At 49.9% G+C, this 24,538-nt stretch overlaps 2 protein-coding genes across 4 annotated transcripts; one reads left to right on the top strand and one right to left on the bottom strand.

Annotated features, from left to right (window-relative positions):
• Positions 1 to 5,427: 5,427 nt before the first annotated feature.
• CIB3 (calcium and integrin binding family member 3) lies at positions 5,428 to 11,120 on the top strand. Of its 2 annotated transcripts, XM_063112705.1 has the most exons (6): positions 5,428 to 5,478; positions 5,694 to 5,728; positions 7,446 to 7,557; positions 8,517 to 8,664; positions 9,674 to 9,869; positions 11,099 to 11,120. In XM_063112705.1, the coding sequence occupies exons 1-6, from the start codon at positions 5,428 to 5,430 to the stop codon at positions 11,118 to 11,120; spliced, it is 564 nt and encodes a 187-aa protein (XP_062968775.1). The 2 variants fall into 2 exon arrangements, with proteins under 2 accessions (XP_062968775.1, XP_062968776.1); XM_063112706.1 differs by lacking the exons at positions 5,694 to 5,728; positions 7,446 to 7,557.
• Positions 11,121 to 13,213: 2,093 nt separating this feature from the next.
• On the bottom strand, positions 13,214 to 18,847 carry LOC134389542 (hematopoietic SH2 domain-containing protein-like). 2 transcript variants are annotated; one of them, XM_063113092.1, is made up of 5 exons: positions 18,798 to 18,847; positions 17,017 to 17,106; positions 15,814 to 15,979; positions 15,275 to 15,391; positions 13,214 to 13,774 (listed from the first exon to the last, which is right to left on the bottom strand). In XM_063113092.1, exons 1-5 carry the CDS (start codon positions 18,845 to 18,847, stop codon positions 13,214 to 13,216), a joined length of 984 nt encoding a protein of 327 aa, XP_062969162.1. The 2 variants fall into 2 exon arrangements, with proteins under 2 accessions (XP_062969162.1, XP_062969161.1); XM_063113091.1 differs by having other exon boundaries at positions 18,723 to 18,847.
• Between the last annotated feature and the right edge of the window lie 5,691 nt (positions 18,848 to 24,538).

Genomic DNA, 24,538 nt, shown 5'->3' on the forward strand with positions numbered 1-24,538 from the left:
GTGATAAATGTGTTGTGGTTATGGGAGATGTCAACATTAGAGAAGGCTGAATGAAGGATCTATGGGAACTCTTCGTATCAACTTTGTAACTCTAATGCACATTGAAAATTATTTGAAAACTAAAAGTTTATTAGAAAAAAAAAGAATTTGTAAAGGAACTAAATGCGGCTGGGGCTGGTCTTTTCAGCCAGATCTGCAATGATGTTGACTTTGAACTCCCACTTCAAGAATGTAGCTATGCAGGTGGGTTTCCACACCCCCATTCTGCACATCCAAGGGGATTTTCTTCCCAGCCACTGGACTCCATCCCATGAGTTTTGAAGCTGGGGCTTTTTAATATGCATGCGTATGTAGGCAATGGGGTAGTGTCAACAGCATTTGTGAGACTCATCTTGATTTTGGAGGTATTAAAATGTGAAACAAAATGTGCATGTTTGAAGGGATGAGAAACATTATTTTTTCATTAAATGTTTGAGATAACTGGAGGTCCGCATGTTTTAAAAAATAAAGCAGAGAGGTCTCATGGGTCAGTTTCCTTCAAGAGTAACATCTTGCAAAACTCTAGTACAAGATCACAACCAGGATATTGATGTCACAACAGACAAGATATAGAACAGTTCTGTTATCACAAACATTCCTCTTGTCCTTTTATGGCTGCATGCACCTATCCCTGTCCCTGCACAAGCAAGCAGTGATCTGTTCTCTATTTCTCTAATTTTGTCATTTTAAGAATGCAGTCTAGATGGAATCATACATTGTGTAACCTTTTAGGATTGGCTTTTTTATTTTTTTCACTCAGCATAATTCCCGGGAGGTTCATCCAAGTTGTCATGTGCATCCTTTTTGTTGTTGAGACGTATTCTATACTAAGGATGTGCCAGTTTAACTATTCACATGTGGATTGCTTCCAGTTTTTGTGTTACATGTGTTACAGGTTTTTATGTGAACATAAGTTTTCATTTCTTTGGGATTGCCCAAGAGTGCAGTTACTGGGTCATCTGGTAATTGCATGCTTAGTTTTGTGTGTGTGTGTGTGATAAAAACACTACATGAGATCTACCCTCTTATCACAACTTTAAGTGTACGAGATATTCTCGCTGACTCAGGTAAATGTGGTACCGCAGATCTCTAGGGCTTATTCATCTTGCTTGACTGAAACTTTGCTCCCATTGATTAGTAACTCCCATTGCTTCCCCTCCCCCAGTCCCTGGCAGCTACCATTTCACTCTCGGATTCTATGAATTTGATTATTTCAGATATGTCATATAAGAGGAATTATGTGGTACTTGTCTTTCTGTGACTGGCTTATTTTCCTTAGCATCATTTCCTCGTGGTTCATCATTCCGTTAAAATGACAAGATTTCATTTTTTAAGGATGAGTGGTATTCCACTCTGCATGTATAGCGTATTTTCTTCATTCTTTCATCTGTCTGTAAACTTTTACACACATCTCGGCTGCTGTGAATAATGCTGCAATGAATATGGAATACTAACATCTTTTCGTGACTCTGATTTCATTTCTTAAATACCCAGAAGTAGAATTGCTGGATCATATTGGTAGTTTTAATTTTAATTTTTGGAGGAAACTCTGTAATATATTCCATACCAGCTATGCCACTTTGTCTTCCAAAATCTTGTGCAGGGTTTTCTATTTTTCCACATCCTTGATAACATTTGTTTTTGTAAATAGCCACCTTAACAGGTATGGGGTGATATCTCATTGTGGGTTTAATTTGCATTTCCCTGATGATTAGTGACTGGCAGTATTGTTATCACTACAATTCGACGTTCTATATTCTACGAAGGTACTTCAAAAAGTTCAAGGAAAAATAGAATTAAAAGATAATACGCATCATTCCATGAACTTTCTGAAGACCCCTTGTATATTACAAGGCATAGTGTTGCGTATTGTTTAGTATCATGAAGCTGAAATTGATCCATATTAAGATAAAATTAATCTATGCCATGAAAAACAATTTCTTGGAAATTAAAAAAATCCCAGAAATCTCACAAACCTGTCACTGGAGCTGGGTGTCAGAGAAGCAGCCTCTGGTGGCTGGCAGACATGAACAGCAGCCTAGTCATGTAGTTAGAGACTGCTGAGCCCCTACGCAGCACCAGGCCACCTTCTCCTCTCTCAACTGTGTCACGCTTACTGCAGCCTCAGGGCCTTTGCACATGCTGTGCCCACTGCCAGGAACTCTTTTCCCACTCAGTCTGTTTTGTCACTTCAGGTCACTACTCAAATGTCACCCCATCAGACGTGCCTTCCCTTCTTACCCTCATCTCTCATCCCTGCCTTGTTTCATTTCTATTTTTTATCATTCTTCCTAGAACTTAGCACTCCTGACTAATTATGCATTTATTTGGTTGCTTGCCCAGTGCAACATGAGCTCCACAAGAGTAGGGACCTGATATATTATCAGGACTTAGGACAGTGCCTGGCACACCATAAGTGCTCAATAGTTAATTGTTGATGGAGTAGGCACATAACCAAATCACAAAGCGTCTGTTCAGGCTTAGGAATCTGGACTTCAATCATGAGACGACAGGGAGTAAGGAGGTGCTTTCTAATTAGTTTGCTTATTGTCTTCACTTTAAAAACTTTATTTACATGCAATAAAATTCACACTTTTTGGTGTACAGTTATGAGTTTTGTCAAATGAATATAGCCGTGTAAGTGTTAAATGAAGTTTGGCCTAAAGCTGCCTCCATATGGAGTCCCAGGCAGCAAACTGCACCATAACTTAGTATGTAACAAACTACAACCTAACTTAAGACTACATCCTTATAACAAATAGCTGAGTCTCAGCCAGTCGCAGCAGTTGAGCTTCAGCCAATCACAGGCTGCCACCTGGTCAATGTCTATATTAGGCAAATACCCAGCTGTAATCAACCAAGCTATGTCTGCATGTCACTTCTGGTTTCTGTCTATAAGTTCTGCCTGCCCACCTTGCTGGGTGGAGCTTCCTGAACCTCTTCTGGTACTGAGGACTGCATATTCATGAATCGTTTGCTCAAGTAAACTCTGTTAAATTCAATTTGTCTAACAGTTTGATCACCCCCCAAATTCCTTTGTTCCTCCACCCCCAGGAGCACAGAAAGTAGATTCTGGACATTTCATATAAGCGGAATCATACAATAGGTGCTCTTTTATGTCTGGCTTCTCTTGCTAGGCATGTTTTTACTCGAGATATTTGTCTTTTTATTGTTGAGTTGTAAGAGATCTTTATATATTCTGGATACTAGTTCCTTATTGGATATATGATTTGCGAATATAGTCAGTCCTTCATATCTGCAGGTTCTGCATCTGTGGATTCAACCAACCAAAGATTTAAAATATTTGGGGGAAAAAAAAACCCAATACAAAATAACAATAAAAAATAATGCAAATAAAAAATACAGTATAACAACGATTTACATAGCATTTACATTGTATGAGATATTACAAGTAATCTAGAGATATATGGGAGGATGTACATAGGTTATATGCAAATACTATGTATGCCATTTTACATAAGGGACTGAGCATCTGAAAATTTTGGTATCCTGGCATGGCAGGAGGATGTCCTGGGTGTCCTGGAACTAATCCCCTGTGGATACCGAGGAATGACTGTATTTTCTCCCATTGTGCGGACATGTACAGGTATTTTTGTGAACATAGATAAAAAATTTTTTAGACTTTTTTATTTTTTATTTTAAATTTATTTTTTATTAGCATGTTCATTGTTACAAATCATACTTATTCTTTATGCCCTTTAACCAAATCTCTCCCCTCGTTCTTCCCCTCCCCCTCTAATAACCATAGATTTGTTCTCTCCATCTGATAGATGAACTGTTAATTAGACTTTTTTTAAAGAGCAGTTTTAGAGTCACAGCAAAATTGAGCAGAAGGTACAGAGATTTCCCGTATACCACCTGCTCCCACACTTGCATAAGCTCCCCCCTTATCAACATTGGTCAAGCACAAGAGTGGTACATTTGTTACCATCAATGAACCTACATTGATACATCATTATCACCCAGAGTCCATAGTTTACATTAGGGTTTCCTCTTGGTTGAACATAGATTTTTATTTCCCTTGGGTAAATACTGAGGAGTGTGATTACTGAGTCGTGCAATGTCTCCAGAGTGGCTGTACCATTTTTGCATCACTACCAGCAGTGTACGAGAGTTCCAGTTGCTCCACATCTCACCAACACTTGATATTGTCAGCTTTTTCTTAAGTCATCCTCAGGGATGATTTTAAAGGCTGATGAGAGTCACGTTTTACAAGATGACTCCACGGACTTGGGTGGAGGGTAGTTGATGAGGCTGAGGCAGGGGACCCTCCTGGGAGGAATGGTAATGATTGAGACCAGGTGGGGGGGATAAATGAGGGGAAGAACGAGGAGTGGTTCAGGGGGCTTGAGGTATGGGGCTGCAAAATGCTGAGCAGGAGAAGAAAGTGGAAAGACAGGTGAGATCCAGAGCAAGAAGGGCATGGAGGGCCAGGCCGAGGGCTTTAGACCTGCAGATTCTCTGCCCAGGAGCATTGTGGGTCTTAATAAAGGTAGTAGCTGCTACATTGTATACACTCCTTGAGGACACATGGTGCACATCAGAATGTGAAAGGCTCTGAGAAGTCCTGCAACAAAGAACTCTGTTTGGTGTTATTTAACCCACTGTTTCTCAGTCTTAGACCTTGGATCATTTTTCTCAAGTCATAACACTTTAATAATAATAGTATTGATAGGGGGCTGGCTGTTTAGCTCAGTTGGTTAGCACATGGTGCTGATAAAATCAAGGTCCAGTGTTTAATCCCTGTACCAGCCAACTACCAAAAAAAATTTAATAAAATAATAGTGTATAAACAATAATAGTAAAACTCCAGTGCACAAGTCAGAACTTCATCTAGTATGTTTACCGTTATGCCTAGAATTGTATTATACACAATGCTCAAATTTTTTTTATCTCATTAGATGTCAGACTGACCCCACGAGTAGGGACTAATGTAATTTCCAACTCACCAACGAGGCTCAGAGAGGTCAGGTGACTTGCCCAGGGCCACACAGCTAGGGGGCAAAAGCTGGAATTTGAGCTGGGGTGTACCCACAGCCTTTCTGCCACCCTGCCTGCATCTCAGAGGAGCCCGGAACCGCCGGCCTCAGCCAGTGGTGGCGGATGTGGTTTCCCCACTGAGGGCTGCTCTGTGACCTCCCACAGCCCTTCTCCTCACCCGTGGACACGTTCGGGCTGTTGCCCAGAGAGCTTGGCTGTAACTTGAGTCTCACCCAGCCTGGGGGTGACGGGGCGGGTGGGCAGGTGACAGCCAGGGCAGGGAGATTTGTCCAGACACTGGTGCGCAGCAGCCTGGAAACCTGTGTGGCCCTGAGGAGACTGGGGGCTTCAGGAGTCCCTCCCGGAGTCCGAGCTGTGGCCCTCACCATGGGCAACAAGCAGACGGTCTTCACTCCTGAGCAGCTGGAAGCATACCAGGTATGGGCGGCAGGCTGGGCCCTCGGTGGCTTCAACAGCCTTGGTTTTCTGGTCTGAGAAATGGAAACAGCATTCCTGCATATGGGTGTCAGTCCACAAGTGTTCCTGGTGTGGCTCTGTGTGTGGCATCTGGCAGAGATGGACATGGGGTGGTGGCAAAGGGGGAGGAGGCCCCAGAGGCAGGTTCTGGGTCAAGCCATTCTCTCTCTCTGCAGGACTGCACTTTCTTCACAAGGAAGGAGATCATGAGGTCAGTCTGGGGAGAAAGGAAGGGAAGACGTGCGAGCAACTTTCTATCTATCGCTGGAGGGTATTTGTGATTGGAAGGGACGCAATATGTCATCGAGGGTAAAGCGCTAATATGGGAGTTGCAGGCATGATGAGTGGATGGAGGCAGAGACGGGGAAGGTGAAAAGTCACATCTTGTCATATGGTCATGATCTCTATGCTGATGAGCTTGGGCTTTCTCCCAAGGGTGGCAGGGAGCCATGGAGAGAGTGTGAGCAGGGGAGAGACAGATGAGCATGTAAGAAAGGTCCCCCTGAGGCCAGTGTGGAGAAGCTGAGACTGGGGGCTGGGAGGCCAGTTGCAGAGTCCAGAACCAGCTCTGGGCTGTGGGGTTGGCATCAAGGTGAGTGTGCAGAGAGAGGTGTCCTGAGGCTGCTGTAGGTCCTTAGGGTCAGACCAGCCAGATGGGCACAGATGAGTATCCCACATCATCACGCAGCCTGTGGGGCCATTGTCCAGAAACCCCTGCCCATGAACTTGGAGCTATGAAACCCAAGCCAGCCAGGGGTCGGCTGCAGAGCGATTGGGACCAGGCCCCAATTGTGTAGGCACAGGACATTCATTATTGATGGGCACACCTTTCACCAGAGGGCCCCATTGTCTGGGTGAGGACAGCTTGGAGGGTCACCTTGGCCATCATGATCAGATTACTGAAGGGGAAACTGAGGCTCAGACAGGGCCAGGCTGACCTCAGGCACTAGGGCAGATGGGCAGAGCTCCAAGGATTTTGAAGGCTGGCGTTTCATCTGTCCCAAACTTCTCACTTGTCAGACAGAAACCAAGGCTCGGAGAAGGAGAGAGACTTGGTCAAGGCCACACAGAAACCCAAATTCAGGGTGTTCCCTAAGGAGACCCAGACAAGGAACTGGGTGGTCAGGGCTGAAGTTCCAGATACCATCCCCTTGCTTTGAGTTCCTAGCCATCATATGACCCAAGGGCTCCTGTCTCCCTCAGAGACAATCCCCAGCAGCTTAGGGACCTCAGACTCATCAACGGTCTCTACAAGGCTGCTGCTCAGCATGACTCAATGAAGGTATGGCATCACCAGGTGGTGGCATCTGAGTGGAGAGCTGGCCTGACAATCTAGGTAGTGTGTGTGATATTCAGTGATTTGCAAAATGCCTTTCATTTGCCTTTTCAAAAAACCTGAATATTAGCTGTTTGCCTCTGCTCTGGCCCATTGAGGAAAACTGCGTCCCACTGAGAGAGGGAAGGAAGATGTGAGAAGAGGGTGGAGGGGGGTCTTTAGAGGCAGGGTCCGGCTGAGAAAGTGATGATGTCAAGAGATTCACAGATTATCTAGGATTCTCTGAATGCTTGCTGGGAAGCGATTTGGCTTTAAGTATCCTTCCTTCTGCCAACTCCACCTGCCTGATAAACTCCTATTCATGCTTCAAAGCCCAGCACCAAAGCCCCTTCCTCCAGGAAGCCCTCCCTCCTCTCTGACTTGCTTTCCGCACATAGTCTCCCCTAGCCCTGGGGCCCTCTTTCCACCATGGCCCTGTCCCCAAGGGTTTGTCTGGCTCTGTCTGCTTGAGGGCCAGGCCCAGGACTGATGACTGCTGGGGACCCAGCATGTTTCAGTGTGGAACGAGGAGCTGCAAAGGTGAGAGAAGAGGGACAGTCCCTCCCTAACTCCTGGCTCCCCGCCTTCCCTGGCTTTTTCCTCTCCATACCAGGCTCTTCTGTCGCTACCAGGACCTGGCCCCCCAGCTTGTCCCCCTCGACTATACCAGCTGCCCAGACGTGAAGGTGCCCTACGAGCTCATTGGCAGCATGCCTGAGCTGAAGGTATGCCCAGGCCATGGAGAAGGCAGGGAAAAAATAGTAGACATGTCCCTCATTGTGTTCCTGTGCGGCGGGTACTACAATTATCCCCATTTCACAGGCGAGGAGCAGGCTCAGAGAAGTTAAAACCCTTGTTCACAGTCACACAGCTACAACATGACAGAGATAGGATTAAAGCCCAGAGTTGTTGGGAGGATGAAATGAGATAACACAGGGAAAGTGCTCAGCACAGGCCGCGTAATGTGGCAAGTACTCGGGGGACGTTAGTCCTTTCTGTAATAGGAGCTGCTAAATGCAGGGTCTTCTTGGCTGAATGTTCAACACATGGTTTGTGCCTCTGAAGGAAACTTGGAAGGCAAGTGACCTACTGAGAGTAGGGATTATTCAAGAGGAACAGAATGGATTGGATTGCCTGAACAAAAGATCCAGAAGCAGGGCTACTGTCAAGTACAGCTGGAACCAGGGCCCCTCCTGATGTGTTCAGGAATCTACCTCCATCTGTCAGCTCCTTTCAGGATAAAGCTTTAGTCTCAGGCAGCCTCTCCTCTCCAGGTAGTGAAGGGAACCCTCAGACCCCAAGCTTTAGCTCCTGTCAGCTCTGCAACTAGCAGAAAGCAGTACCCCCGTCCCAATTTTTCAGAAAACATCCCAGGTCAGCTGCTGATTGGCCATTTTCAGTCACATGCCCATCCCGGAGCCAATCATGGTGGCTGGTGATTGGAAATGTCTCTGATTGGCCTCACCTGGGTCATGTGGCTGCTTCTGGAGCAGGAAGTGAGGTCACAGTCATCCAGACCACAGGAGCAGGGACTTGAGTTATCTGAACCCCTGTCCAGGCTCCGTGGGAGGGAGGGAGTCTTGGTGGAGGATGCTTGAAGGTTCCCAGGAAGGTGAGTACTGAGAGTAAGACCACCTGGACCCCCAGACACTCTGGGGATGGCCTCTCTGCTTCCTGTCTCCAGGACAACCCCTTCCGCCAGAGGATCGCCCAGGTCTTCTCTGAGGATGGGGACGGCCATATGACCTTGGACAACTTCCTGGACATGTTTTCTGTGATGAGTGAAACAGCTCCCCGTGACCTCAAGGCATACTATGCTTTCAAAATTTATGGTGTGTGCATGGCCCCAGGGGTGGGAGATATAGGGGTGGGGTAGGAGCCAAGCGGAGCCCCCATCACAAATGTCTCCCCAAGATCTTCTAGGCCCGGCCTGGCCCTGTTCCCTATCCCACCCTGGAACCTATGCACCATCCCCTTGCTCACTGCATCCCAGCCGTACTGGCCTGGCTGTTCCTGGAACACACCAAACTCTTTCTGCCTCTGGATCTTTGCCTCTGCTGTGTCCTCTGCCTAGAACATCTTTCCCTCGGCTCCTTTTTATCCCTGAAGCCGAAAGCAGGCCCCACCCCAGTCACTGCCCATCCCACGATCCTATTTCTCTCCTAGCACCGGGCAATGCTGCTTAATTTCTTATTCGTTAATCTGTTCATTTCTTTTTGACTTTCTGTCTGAGGAGACCCCGGGGTAGCAACAGTATCTGTTTTGTTCAGCCTCTGTGTCCCCTGCCTGGCACATAGTAGCTGCTCAGTTAAGTATTTATTGAATGAATGAATGAGTGAATTAATTAAAGGCAGTTATCTCAGTGCCTGGCACCTAGGACACAGTCAATAAATACTTGAGTGAATAAATGAATGAAAAACAGTTACCATGATGTCTCACACCTGGTAGGTGCTTAATAAATACTTGTTGAATGAATGAATGAAAAAGTTATCACAGCACCTGGCACACAGTAGGCACTCAATGATTACTTTTTGAGTAAGTAAATGAAAAATAGTTATCACAGTGCCTGGCACACAGTAGGCATTCAATAAATATTTGTTGAGTGAGTGAATAAATGAAAAACAGTCATCAGGGTGCCTGGCATGTAGTAGGCACTCAATAAATACTTGTTGAATAAATGAGCGAACTCCCAGCAGGTCTCTGCCTGATTCCAAAGCAAGACCTAGATTCTACCCCAGGGTTTTGGGTGACTTCCAGTGACTCAGTTTCCTTCTCTGTACATGGAGACAAGCCCAGCCCACCTGCCACCTGCCGTCACTCCCCATCCATCCTGCTCCACAGACTTTAACAACGACGACTACATCTGCGCGTGGGACCTGGAGCAGACGTTGACCAAGCTGACTCGGGGGGAGCTGAGTGCCGAGGAGGTGAGCCTGGTGTGCGAGAAGGTGCTGGATGAAGCCGATGGAGACCACGATGGGCGGCTGTCCCTGGAAGACTTTCAGAACATGATCTTGCGGGCACCCGACTTTCTCAGGTGATGAACCCCACCACACCGCACAATCCTTCTCCACATCTGAAAGGTGCTCTTCCAGAGACAGCTCACAGACTCCTTTTGTGAAAATTCCCATGCTCATTCACTTGTGACCTCGGGAAACTTTCTCAATTTCCCTGGTCTCGGTCCCTGCATCTGTAAAATGGGGATTATTAGGGATCCTGTGGGCAGCTCTGGTGGGTGGATGCAGCTCTTTGGGCAACTGGAACATGGCTGGACGTCAGCCCTCGTTGCCTGAACAGTTTGCAGCGAACAGACTACAGCTGTAGTTGGCAGCCTTGCGGGGGAAGCAGAGCCCCCACTGCAGGGCTGATGTCGAGGGCTAAACGAGTGACTAGACGGGTTGGCAATGTAAGGCCAGCAGGCCACCTCTGACCCGACGTCTGTTTTTGTTCGTCCCGTGAGCTAAGAATGGTTTTACATTTTCAAACGGTTGACAAAAATCAAAGAATAATAATAAACAACCCATGCATATGAATATGATATGAAATTCCAATTTCTGTGTCCAAAAATAGAGTTTTCTGGCACACGGCCATGCCCATTCATGTACATATTGTCTGTGGCTGCTTTCGTACTGTGACGGCAGAGTTGAGTCATTGTGCAAAGTTGAAAGTATCAACTATTTGGCCCTTTACAGAGAAAAGTTTGCTGGCTCCTGAGTTAATACATGGAAAGAACTCAGGGCAGTGCCTGGCATGTAGTAGGTGTTCAGTAAGTGCGTGCTACCACTGCTGTTGTTGCTATTGTGATTGGCATTAACCTTTCATGCACCGAGGACCTCCTGTACCCTGGATAAGCAGGACTCATCTCCTGGCAGATAGAGACACGGAGAACGAACACAAGACGAATTCCCTGCCACTGACTGAGCAGCCTCTGTGTGTCCCGTCCTGCACATTCACCCCTTCAGCCCTCATTACAGCCCTACAAGGGGAACAGCTATTATCCCCATTTAACAGAAGAGTAAACTGAGGCCCAGAGAAGGGCAGCCACTCGTTCAGAGTCCCACAGCAAGTTTGGGGTGGAGCTTGGATGTAAACTCTGCCCCAAAGAAACCTGCTCTCAACCTCTATCAGGGTCAGGAGAGCCACGGCCTGGAGTTCCTTGGGGGCGTCCATCTCTCCACATGGCTTCCTGCCTGGAGTGTGGGCGAGGAGGGTGACGGGGGTGGCCCTCTGCCCGATGGCACTGATTCCTTGTCTCTTTGCACACAGCACCTTCCACATCCGCATCTGAGGGCGCCGTGGAGGAGGAGCCCGGCCGGAAGACGGGGGTGACCCCTCTCTCCACTGTGCATCTGTTCTCTGGGAATAAACAAGTCACTGAGTCACATCTGCTGGGAGGACACATTTTCCACCTTAAATCTGGAAGATGGGAAGGAGGAGGCATAGAATCTTATTTTCACCTTGGGCTGTGTGACCCTGGGTGTGGCCGCACCCTCTCTGGGCCACGATCTCTCTGTACAAGGAAGGGGATGACTTCTAGATCTCTCTCCACTGTGAAGGCTGGAAATGCCTCATTGTGAGTCTCCATGGGCAGAGGTGGGGGGGAGATCAGGCCGATGCTGTCCCACCCCAAGTTCCCCCAAGGCTGAACCCTACCCCTGACTGCTCAAGTCTCTTCTTTTCCCTCAGTCCCTGAAAGGAACTGAAACTTTCCCTCTTTGCTGACTCGTTAGAGCTGCCAAGGGGAGGCTTCTGATTGGGGGCAGCGGTGGCAGGAATGTCATTTGCTGAGGAGGATACAGCACTTTACAGTTTATGAAGCACCTGCTCCTCTACCATTGCATTGGCTGCAAATGACATCCCTGCAGGTTGCAATCATTCCTTCATTTGAAAGGAGCAGAGTGACCCTAAGGCCACACCTCAAATCATTTGCAGAGGCCGACTTGAACCCAGGCACACCTCATTCCAGATCCCAGACCTCTACACCTTGTGAATTTGGGGAGTCACACACCCACACCACCCAAGGTCGTCCCAGGACCCCCATCTGTGGTCCCAGTCAGTCCAAGGAGTGGTCATTCCTGCAACCAAGACCAGCCCCCAGGGACTTTCCCAGACACCTTCACTGTTTGTCATTTCTAGAGAGCTCGCTTCCACCCTGACCCCCATTTCTTAAGCCCCTACTGTGCGCAAAGCCCCAAGTTTTACATGCACCCTTCCAGTCTGTCCTGAGAAGGAAGAACTGCTCTTCTTCCATTTTCCAGGTGAGGAAACAGACACAGAAAAGTCTAGACTGGCCGAAGGTCACATAGCACCACGATCTGAGATTCCCTCCAGAGCCCACCCCCACCCACGACCTTGTGCTGCCGCCTCCCTTTTCAAAGGAAGGGGGTTCCTATGCTTCTCCTAAAGCTGACAATGATGCCCAGAGTGCCTACCGTGCACCAAGCCCTCAACACCTCTTATCTCCTTAATCCACCAAAAAACCGCGGGAGAAAGCTGTGCACAGCCTGTGTACAGGCGAGGACATACTCGGAGTTGAGCCCAGGCACAGCTGCAGTTGGCAGAGTTCCTGCTTTGTGGTTTCAGACCAGAGAACAGATGATGTAGGAGAAGAGCTCAGACTCACCTGGCTTCAAATCCTGGTGCCGAAACTATGTGGCCCTGTGGCACTGGCTATGCTTCCTCTCCTCTCTGAACCTCAGTCTCTTCTTCAAAACGTGGAGCACGACTCTACGTGAAGGGCTTGCTCAGAGGCACAAAAGAATGAACATGGAGGGTCTGGCCGGGGTCTGGTGCATAGTAGGTGCCCCGAACCATCATTGTAACTCTCATTATTAAAATGACCAGGGAACCCCATTGACAATTGCAGGAGCAGATCCCAAAAACATCTTTATTACATTTCCCAGGTTCCTGAGGACTGGTGTGGGCTAGTGGCTGAGAGTGTGGCAGTCCCTGGCAGTGAGGGTCCCAGTGTGAATTAGTCCGTTTCTGTTGCTTATAACAAAATACCCAGAACTGGGTGATTTATAAGAAAATGAGATTTATCGCTTACAGTTTCAGAGGCTGGGAAGTCCAAAGTCCGGGGAATGCATCTGGTGAGGGTTTTCTTTGGTGGTCGCTTCACAGCAATGCAGGGGTCTCCCATGGCAGAAAATGATGGAGCAGAGAGAGAGAGACTCTCACGCTCTCTCCTTGTAAAGCCTTCAGAACTACACCCACAATGACCGTTAAACCATCAACTTAACCACCTCTTCAAGGCCGAACCTTTCAATTACCATAATAGGATTTCCACCCTCAACAGTTACACTAGGGATCAAGCTTCTAGTACGCAAAATTTGGGTGACACAATTCAGTCCATATCATGGAGCCAGGGTGAACCCCTCACTAGCAGTACCCAGGGGCAAAGGGTGGTGGTGGGTGGTATTCCTCAGGGAGCTGGTCCTCCTGAGTTCCCGTCAAGTCCTTTGGCTCTGGCTCAGATACCTGGGAGGACAAAGCCCTCGCCACCACTCTGTGCCAACTCCAGCTGGCCGACCTCTCAGCCTTTTTGGAGGGGGCATTTCTGTCTCTTGGGGACTGGGGCTGTGAAGGGCTCTCGAGGGATGTGGCCACAAAAAGGTCCGTGTAGACACTGTCTTTCCAGGCTGCGTCACCTGAGTGCTCTTGGCTGCCTGCTCTGGCCCTGGAGGTGTGAGTCACCGCTGATTGCCCTGTATCCCCGAGTGATGACAAGCTCACAGCCTGGAGGTGGGATTCCAGCTGCTGCTGGACCCTCTTGCCCATCTTGGGGAGCATTTTGAGGTTTTTCCAGAGTTTCTGGTGGGCCTCCCCAAGAGGGGATTTCGGGAGGCAGAAGGAGGCAGCCTCCTCTGTGAGTACTCTGTTCAGCTCTGCAGATGGCTTCCTTTTCTTTGGTTGATGGAGCAGGACTAGCTTTGGGGAGGCCTGAAACCGAGAGCAGATGAGACCTGGCGCCAGCCCATGCACTAAAGCTCCTAACCTGCCCCAGAAATTGGGGCCTGGAGCCCTCCCAGATGCCCTGAGGCTGAGAAACAGCCCTGTATGAACACCCACACCTGATCCCATACCGCATTCCTTCCCTCCTCAGTAAACAGCTTCACCATCTCCCTCAGGGGTCGGCAAACTTTTTCTGTAAAGGGCCAGAGAGTAAATATTTTCAGCTCTGTGGACCACACTGTCTTGTCTCAATTACTCTGTTGTGACAGGGCAAAACAGCCACACACTCTTATTTACCCCCTCAACCACTGCTGCCCTTGACAGCTCCTTCTGTAGCTGGCAGCCACCGGGAACATTTAATGCCATCGATCTGATCATGCTCAAGCTCTCCTGTAGCTCCCTGGCACACTTGAAATATTATCCTGGCTCCTCACCCTGGCCCCAAGGCCCTGCACAGCTGGCCCCTGCCAACCCTGGTGCCTCGCCACCTGAAGATCTCCCTCTCACTAACTCCACTCCCTCTCCACACTGGCTTTTGCTCTGTTTTTCAAACACAGTGAGCCTCAGGGCCTTTGCACATGCCATTCCTTCTCCTTGGAATGCCCTCCCTGCATCTCCATGCGTGGTTGGCTCCTCTTCACCCTGCACATCCTAGCTCTATGCCACCTCCCCTAGGAGGCCTTCCCTGACTGCCCCTGACACCTGAACCCCCACTCATGTCCGTCACACCAGCCAGTTTCATTTCCTCCACTGTCAGAACTTCCCTGCTGTGCAGGGGACTTGGAGGACACTTAGGCCTTGACCTAGGGGTACGTCAAGGTCCACCTGGCCCCGAGAAGCTGAGATACATTCATTCGTTCATTCATTCATCTACTCCACAGATTCATTAATTGAGCCCCTTCAATATGCCAGGTCCTCTCTCTGGGGTGGAAGATGCAGAGGTAAACAAACAAGACGGATCCCGGCCCTCCCAGGGCTGACAGTCCAATGGGGAAGGCAGCCACGAAACATGTAAACCTATAAATAAACAGGATATATTTATATTTTTTAACTTTGGGAAGCACTCCGTAGCCAACAAACAGGACAATGTGATGGGGAAAGCAGGGGGTGTTACTTTTAGTCTGGGAGCCTGGAGAAGGAGACACTTGAAGGAGAATTGAATGCTGACATGGGAAACCTGGAGGCAGAGCACCCAGCACTGCAAAGGCCCTGAGGTGGAACTGGCACATGCAAAGGCCCTGGGGTTTACTTGATGGCAGAGGGGCTGGATCTGGGCAGGCGATGGGTAGAAGGAGGAGCTGAGGTTGCACTGTGAATTTTCATCTTGGTGTCGAGAAATCACTGGAAGGTCTTTACGCACCAAGCTACAGGGTCTAATTCTCATTCTAAAAGGAGCCTCCTCTGGCAGCTGTTGTCCATCTTTGCCCCTGCCCCTCCCCAAGGTCGAAGGTGCCAGCTCTAGTCACATACCTCCTCACGTGTGGCCACCGAGCAGGAGGAAGGCCTCTGATGCTCCTGGGGGCCATAGGCGGGGCTGGTGGCTTTCTCCGCCAGTGCATTGGAGTAAAGCAACAGATCCTCATAATCCACGTTTGCTGGATCCTTCTGCGGGGTAGAAGGTATCTGCAGCTCAGCATCATGGAGGGGAAAGGGCAGGCTGGGGTCCTGAAGGAACCCTGGAAGGCCAATCTCAGGTACTGTCCCTCCCATATGAGTTTCTTAGGAGCTAGGCCACGCCCACCAAGGCTTATTAGGAAATATGCCGTTCCTACAAATCAGCCAGGGTTATACCCCGCACGCGAACCCTTGTAAAAAGTCAGCCTGGGGATATGGGCCACGAGGGTGGAGCCGTGGGGAAACGGACCATGAGGGGCAGGGCTGTGAGGGGCGGAAAACTAGGAGGGGCGGGACCGGGCTGGGCAGAGGACACCGAGGGCGACAGCATCAAGAGAAGCTAAAGGAGTGAGTGGGAGCAAAGGGCTTGGCCCCTAGGAGATGGCTGTGGTCCTGGTGGGTCCCACCCTTACCTGCCCGCAGGGTTGGGTCAGCAGCTCCCCGTGCGGCCGAACCGGCTTCTGCTGGTGGAAGGTGACTAGGGCGTCCAGTGAGGCGTGGGACACGTTCTCCCCGAGGATCACAAAACTCCCATCATCCAAGAGCTTCACCATGAAGTGGCGGCAGCAGCTGTGGGCTCTGCGGGGAGACACTGCAGGGGCTGGGACATCCCACTCCTCCTCACTGCTCCTCCTGCCCCCAGCCCTTGAGCTGTCAGCATCGTGGTGGCAGCCCTGCCCACGTTCCCATGCAGGCTGCTCTACCGGCTAGCCCTGAAACACCCAACAGGTTACGAACCTTGCTGTGCCTCAGTGTGCCCATTTATAACATGGGGCTGCTAAGGGTGACTTCAGTTCTTGTGAGGATGAAAGGGGCCACAATAGGAAAAAGCTTAACTCCATAATTGATTAGGGGTAAATGATCGATAGAAATGATAACAATGAAAATTTTTGAGTCAGGCCCCAGCCTAAGACTGTGCCTGGCACACAGCAGGACCTCAATAAATGCTTCGTTAATCAATGAAAGTATTTATTAGTGGCCCACTGTATGCTTACTGTATCTCACTTAATCCTCACATCAAGCTCTGAACTTTACTTTCGCATTCCTGTGTTAGAGACGACCACTTTGCAGGAGGCACAGAGATGTTGAGTAACTTGTTCAAGGTCAGACAGCATGTAATGGCAAGAGCTGAGCCTTGGACTGTGTGACTAAGGGCCCAAGCTTTTCCCACTGTGGGTAACTCTGTAATTGAGCCATTGCAATTTTTATTCCTTTGGCCTGGAATCCTTTGGGTTTTCCTTTTGAAAGTAGTTTTGTGCTTCTAAATCATGTAACTGAGATGCTAGATCAGGCTTTGAGGCCTTGAGGAGATGGGCTTCTCTGTGTTTCCTTAACAGAGTCAGGGAATCACTAATTAGATTGTGAGGGGTCAGGGGAGGGCCACAGCTACTCTCAGGCCCCCAGCAGTCCCTGTTCTCAGACACACAGTCACAGTTACTGCTGAGCCCATGTCTGCTGGTTACAGCCAGACCTGCAGCCGCCCACTCTTCAGCCAGATCTGGTCAGACCCTCACAGTTTGCTCTCTGAAAAGTTGTGGCATGAAGCATCCCTTGCCCCCTCCAAGGAATCCCCAGAGCCAACCCGCCCCTGCCCTGGCCCCTAGCCCAGGCCTTACCTGTAGGACAGTGTGTAGCCCACGTGGCTGTGACTGACCCTGATGAGAAAAGATCCAAGCGGCTGTGACTCCAGCAAGTTCTCCGCAGCCCTGGAAGGACACACACAGGAGGGAGATGGCCACGGTCCAGTTGCTCAGCATACCAGCCAGACTCCTGTTGTCCCACTCATCCCAGAACTGACTCCATGGAGCCATGGAGGCCAGTACTTTTTAGCTTCTTAAATGAACAAACGACCTGAAATTTTTTCTCAGTTGTTTTGGACCTCGAGATATTTAGTGATAGGTATATTTCCCCGGAGGTGGCAGGAAATCACCGATGACTTTGACCCCATGGTAGACCTCCTATCTCCCACAGCCCCTGCCTTCCCAGTGCCTGAAATCCTCCCAGCAAGGCAGTTTTGGGTGGATCAAGGTGTCATAGGTAACAAAACAGGAGCTGTATTCAGATGCATGTGAATTCAAAACCCAGCTCTGCTGTTCATTAGCTGTGTGACCTCAGGTGAGGGTCTACCCCTTTCTGACCTTCAGCTTCCTCAAGGTGAAAGTAAACCCTCACTGCCAGGGCTGATGTGAGGACAGATATAATGCATGCGATGTTGTGAGCTTGGGACGTGCAGAATCTTCATTATTATTATTAGTGCTGTTATTTACTGTATTATTACTACTATTATCTGGGGTTCACAGAGGGTAAGGTGGCCTGTGGGACCAGGTGGGGAGCACTTGAACTTGCTCTGTTCAATAGAGAGGCCACTGGCCACCTGAGCACTTGACATGTGGCTGGTCCAAATGGAGATGTGCTCTTAGCATGCAATATATGCCAGGTTTCCAAGATGGTGCAAATAAAGGAAAGTATACTATCTTGTGAATGATGTGTGTGTGTGTGTGTGTGTGTGTATTTTAGTAAGGATTACACATTGAAATGATATCTTGGATATACTGGGTTAAATAAAATATATGATTAAAATTAGGGATGGCTGGTTAGCTCAGTTGGTTGGAGGACGGTCTTATAACACCAAGGTCTTGGGTTCAGATCCCTGTACTGGCCAGCAGCAAAAAATAAATAAAAATGTTCACCTGTTACCTTTTATTTCTTTTAACATAGCTACTAAGAAATTTAAAATTGCAATGTGCAGCTCATGTTATATTTCTACTGCACAGCATGGCCCCAGAACTCAGAAACCATACCCACAGAATTCTCCCAATTTCCTGCGTGCGGAGGGTGACAATAAATACTCTTTTCTCCATTTATCTAGAGCCTAAAGGTGATGAACTAGGTGGGTTCTTTTGTTTATGTCCTCACCGTCTGAAGTAGGAAGGGCACGCTGGTTATATCCTGATGGATTGAGTGAGAGTGGCTGCTTGGGGCGCTGTGTTAGGAAGGGTTCTGAGGCTGTATTCTGCCATCATTGATTGGTGAAGGTCTGGGTGAGGTGGCAGTGGGGGTGCTGCGAGGCCTCTGGCAGTGCTGGGCTGGTGGCCACTGGCATAGGGAAAGCCGAGGCTCAGAGAGGGGAAGTAACTTGCCCAAGGTCACACAGCGAGTCCACAGAGGAGGTAGGATTCAAGCCTGGGACTCCAGAACTCCTGTCACCCTCTTGTTACCATGACCTGAGCTGAGCCCAGAATTCTGCCGTGAAAATCTGCTCAGGGTGGGGGTAGACAAGCAAAGAGGGCGAAGGACAGCGTGTAGGGTGTAGTGTCCTCACTCTCTTGAGATGGCACCGTGGAACCACTCGGGGACCCCATCACGGGCCAGCTGGCTCATCTGTGTGTGCACAAACCAGTCCAGTCGTGGGGGTAGCGGCGGGGGCAGCTTCCCGGCCTCTGTCATGGCTTCCCAGGGGAAGGGTCACCTGGGGGTGAGAGGGAGGGATCAAGCTTGGTCCACCTCCCATCTTCGCTGGAGTCTTTGCAGCTTGTGATGTCTCCTTCTTTGAAAAGTCCTTCAGGCTGTACAGAGCAACGGGCTTAAACCTGGCTTGTTTCTTGAGCACCTACTGTGTGCGTGGGACTTTATACTCATTGTTTCATCGACTCCTCCCCCAAATCCTCCATGGACGTTTCCTTTTCCTTTTATTCTTATTACAGCATTACTATGAGTGCTAGAAAATTCCCTTTATAAATAAACATTTAAATTTAAGAACGGAGTTTCTTTTAATATTAAGTAAATATCAGTGTCCCTGGAGGGATGTGGCGATGGCAAAATGGTAAGGGGGTACCAAAAAAGGTTGCTATGGTTTCATTAAACACTAGAGAAATGTGACCCCCAACATTTGCTTCTGCCACACCTGGTGACCACTGATGACACCTATGTGGCTGCAGGTGCATCATTAACTTACACACGTTCTTCACAATTTTAAGCTCAAAGTATCACTGGACCTTGCAAATCAATGACACGGAGCTGGAGAAAGAGAGAAAATAGCACAAATTTACAAAACAATATTAAGGTGGTGTAAAACCAGCAAAAGAATCGTGCCCCGCTAGATTGTCCCCTGAAGACCCTTCATGCTCACCCTTAATCCTGTCTCCGAACTGGAATTCCGTCCCCTCTCCTACTGGCCCTGTCTAATTTGTCAATATCTCAAAACGTCTTTGTTACTGGGCTGTTTCTGTGGGGGCCGGGGGGGATGTTGACAAATGGCAGTCAATATTGACTTTCTCCTGCCAGATGACAAGTGCACCCTCCTAGGTGCAGCCCAAAGGAATTCTGGGGCAGGTGAAATTAAATAGATCGATTAAGAAATATTCAGTAAAGCAGGGTGACAGCAATAAAGAACCTGGAACTGGAGCCAGATGGCTGGGGTTTAAGCCCTAGCTCCTCTACTCAGCTCTGGTGTGGCCTTGGGCAAGTCACTTAACCTCTCTGTGCCTGTGTTTTCTTCTGTAATTTGGGGATAATGATGATATTTATGTGAGAAGGTATTGAGAGTAAAATATATATAAAAAATATGTGTTTGAGGACCGGCCCGTGGCTCACTTGGGAGAGCGTGGTGCTGACAACACCAAGTCAAGGGTTAACATCCCCTTACCGCTCATCTTTAAAACAAAAACAAAAACAAACGTATTTGTTTTATATATATGTATATATATATATATATATATATATAACAAATATTCATGAATCTCCTCATGACCTAGCATGGGGTAATGTTTACAAGCTTGTTCTTTTTTCTACCTGGGAGCACTCCTCCTTATCCTTCAAGACCCCATAATGTCCTCTCCTCCAGGCAGCTTTCTTGCCTCTCCCCCGCAGACAAAGCCCTGGCACCCCTCTCTGTCCCCCACCTGCCTGCTGTTCCTCCCTCTGGCTCAGCCCCGACCCCATGGAGTTGGAGTGTCTTCCTCTGGCTCTGCCTCCCCCAGACTGGGGCCTTCTGAGGTCAGGAAGGTCAGGGCTAGGCTCTTTTGTTTTGGTTTATTTTTCCGGGTTCGGTTCGCAGCATCACCTGGCACTGGCCGGACACAGAGGAGGCTGAAGGGTGTTTGCTGATGAATAACCATCTGGTGATGAACGAATCTATGTAAATTTCAACCTCCTGACCCAGGCATTGAGGTCTCCCTTACTCCCGCACCCGCGGTGTTCTAGCCTGAGGACATCCTTGCAGACTTCAAAACTGATCAGGCTCTCTCTCCCCTCCATGCCTCTGCCCACGCTGTTCGCCTGCCAGGATGCCCTTTCCCAGCTCAAACTTCATTTTTGAGCAGTCCCCTCTAGTGTCCCCTCCTCCAGGAAGCCTTCCTTCAGTGTCCCCAGAAAATGTCTCATGCCCCTCTGAACCTCACCAGCCCCGTTCTTCCTTCTGGCCCCGCCTGGCCCCATGTTCTGTCTCCTTGAGGGCTGGGAGGGGGCTCAGGCACTGGGGACACCTACCTGGGAGAGCCCTGGGCGGCTGAGGACCTTGCTCTGGCTGTGCCGGTGCCCGCAGGAGCCTGGGTTTCAGTTCAGGGTCTGCACGTCAGCAGGGCGGGGCTGGCTGCCCCGGGGGTGGTTTCTGTTCCCTCGAGCAGGTGAGCCCTGGGGCGGAACCAGGACCCAAGTCGCCCTCTGTCTGCAGTCCACCAGAAGCCACTGGAGTCAAGGTGGGGGGACACCTCACTCCCACCTAGCCTGCAACAAGCCTTTATTGAGCACCTAATGTGTGCCAACTCCTCGGGGCACAGGGGTGACCCCAAGACAGGTGCAGGCCGCACCCTCCCAGTATCTATATGTAGTTAATCGAGCAATGAGAAGGAATGAGAAATCCTTAATGTTGGATTATAAAGTGGGCAGTCTGTTGGCGGGCAGGGGACAGGGGTTGCAAGGACCCCCAGGGGAGCCTAACTGCCCTGGAGAAAGGGGCATCCCAGGGCCAGTAGAAGTCAGCTCGATGTGGGGGCGGTGCAGGAAGTGCTGTAAGTGGAGCGATCATCGTGAGCAAAGGCCCTGAAGCGGACGGAGCCGACAGGCCAGAGCGTCACAGCACACTCGGGGCCACGTTAAGACTCCTCTGCAGAAAAAACACTTAAGGTCATATTTTATAATGGCGTTGGCATCAAGAGCCACGTAGTCCGGGCTGGATTCCTTATTATGTATTCATTATTAGTGGATTTGAGTTTTTCTTCTGATTTTCAAATAAACTAAAACATGTTGGGGGCTGCAACACACATCGTGAGCCCCTATGCCTAATGGGGATGACCCGGGCCGTGTGTGGGCCGCCCCTCTCTCTGCCGCTGGGTGCATGGGCAAAACCACTTCCTCCTCTCCACTCGGGCAGAGCGGCCCAGCTCCTCATGGCAGGGCTGGGGGCCTCCCCACGGGCTTATCGCCCTGGCCCAGCTGGGCTAGACAAACCACACTGTGGGCTCAAGCTGATACCCCTCTCGCCCCCCACCTCTTCTCCTCAGGGTGGTGGGGGGGTTTATCTGGAGTCTGCGGGTCCACGTGGCCCAAGCAGGAGACACACAGAACCCAGCTCCTCGCTCCCCCGCTGTGTGGCGTCAGGGGAGCTGCTCAGCCTCTCTGGGCTTCAGTTTCTGCATCTGTTAAGTGGACATGATAATAACCCTCCTCTGTCCCAGGAAGATGATAGGAGAGACGACCCTCAAACATGGAGCATGGGTCTCTGTTGAGGGTACAGCTTCAGGACTCTTCACTGGGACAATCCAATGCCTTTGTGCTTGGCGATGGGAGACATGGGCTTTGGCACCAGCCTCATGGGCTGGGCCACCTTGGGTAACTCACTTCACGTCTCTGATCCTTCATACCGTCCACAGCCCAATGGGCCAGCTCCCAGCTTGATGGTGAGGGCAAACGCTACCGGGGAGTGGACCGGAAGTGCCCAAGAGACCCTGGTCACTTGGAAAGTCTGGCCATGGGTGGCCTCATTTGCATGGAGCTCAGAGTCTTCAGGAACAAGTGGCATTTCGGTGGCGCTCCCAGCTCTAGCCCAGCTCTGAGGCTCCAGCCCTCTTCCCCTGACCTGCTTGGGGGATGTGCTCCCCCACAGACTAACATCCTCTTCTCAGACTGTCACAACACAACCATCCCCCACCTCTTGGTGTCCACAATCCTGGGGCCTGCAAACAGATATGCTTCCCCCAGAGGGAGGAAGGGGACCGGTGGTGGCCCATATGGCGGGGAAAACGGAGGTGGGGAGATAGTGGGTTTGGGACCCCAAGGCTCCTCTCCCTCTGATGTCAGCTTCTTTAAGGGGACAGATCTGGGCTTCTCACTCTGGGCCTCAGCTGGTGAGGTGGGACATTCACAGCCCCGTGTGGGGCAGCCCTTGGGGTAGGCGGCCACAGTGCTGTGTCGGTTCTGGGAAAATGCTGCAACTGTAGATGTGAGGGGGCGGGGAAGGCGTCAGGTTCTGCCAGTGCTGGCCTTTATGCAGTTTTACAGTTCTGTCTTCCTATGATGAATCCATTCTATTCATTCATCCATCCTGCAAACATTGGCTGAGCCCCAGCTCTGTGTGGGCACCGTGAAGCAGAAGGCAAGACAGGCATGGACCCCGCCCTGTGGAAGCCCACCATCCATGGGGAGACAGATGACGAACAAATTCACACGCAGGAAAGGCTGGCACAGGGGACACAGCAAGGGCAAAGGCCCTGGGGTGAGAATGAACTTGGCACGCTTGAGAAGCAGACAACAGCCAAGGTGTCCCAAAGGTACAAACGGTCCACATGTCCATCAGCGGATGAATGGCTAAAGCAAATGGGGTGTGTCCACTCACTGGAATATTATGCAGCCACAAAAAGGAATGAAGCCCTGATGCACGTACAAGATGGATGAATCTTGAAAACATGATGCTGAGTGAGAGAAGCCAGACACCAAAGGCCACACGGTGCGTGATTCCATTTGTATGAAATGTCCAGAACAGGCACCTCCACAGAGGCAGAGCAGATTGGTGGTTGCCGGGGGCTGGGGGAGGGGGATGGGGAGTGACTGCTGATGGGGACGGGGTAAGGAACGTGTTCTAAAACTGCCTTTGGTGAGGGTTGCACAAGTCTGTGAATACAATGAGAACTGTTGAACTGAACACTTCAGTGTAATTGAACACTTCAGGGTGAAATGAATGGCATATGAATTATATCTCAATAAAGCTGTTATTAAAAATAAAAACGCGGGGGCTGGCTGATTAACTCAGCTGGTTAGAGCTCGGCCTTGCAGCACCAAGGTCAAGGGTTTGGTTCCCCATACTGGCCAGCCACAAAAAATAAAAATTAAAAAAAGCCGAGATGTCATCTCTCTCAGTACAAGAGGACAAAAGCCCAAGAGCCACCTCCCCACCTGTCACACCATCCAAGTCCTTAGAAAAAAGCAAAACGAGTGACTCTCTGAGCAAGAGGTCAGGTATAAGGCGGGACTGAAGAGTTTAAGGAATGACCTCCTGACCTTATTTGGGCAACTGGCTGGGAATTTGCGGGGAGTCAAATTCTCATTTTCCAGGTGAGAGGACCGAGGCTCAGCTGGTGAGGGGACATGCCCAAGGTTGGGCTGGGGGTCTGGGGCAGTGCTGGGATTCGGGCCCAGGCAGTTCCCTCTCACCTACGACCTGTAAAAGGCTTGGAAGAAAGCCAGACATGGGGTGGGTGCTTAATCAGCGTTTGCTATGAATTGCTAACGATCCATCACTTTCTTAGAATTTTGTGGCTTTGAGAGGAGTGGGAAGAAAGGGTTTCTCAAAGTGGCCATTTATCGGGCATCACTGTGGGGGGCTTTGAGTCTAAGAAGCAGAATTTGGGGCCCTCCTGAAGTGGGTGCTCTGGGGCCTCAGGGATGGGGACCCAAGTGATGGTGATGGCAGCTATGCTGGGGACCACCAGGGCAGACCCCTAACCTGGTCAGGCGGGAAGAGGGAGTGTGTGGCAGGGGCTCCCAATCCTCCAAGTTTGCACTACTTTCTCCTCAGTGGGTTTTGGGGGTGGTAAGGGGGTGCCCAGAGAGGGAGAGGCCTGGGGACAGGGAGTGTCTCCTAGGCTTCAGAGGCCACAGGTTGAACCCGAGCCGGTGGTGGTTCTGAGGGAAGGGGACGTAGCT

Source organism: Cynocephalus volans, chromosome 10 (genome assembly GCF_027409185.1).
Source record: "Cynocephalus volans isolate mCynVol1 chromosome 10, mCynVol1.pri, whole genome shotgun sequence".
NCBI classification, from domain to species: domain Eukaryota; kingdom Metazoa; phylum Chordata; class Mammalia; order Dermoptera; family Cynocephalidae; genus Cynocephalus; species Cynocephalus volans.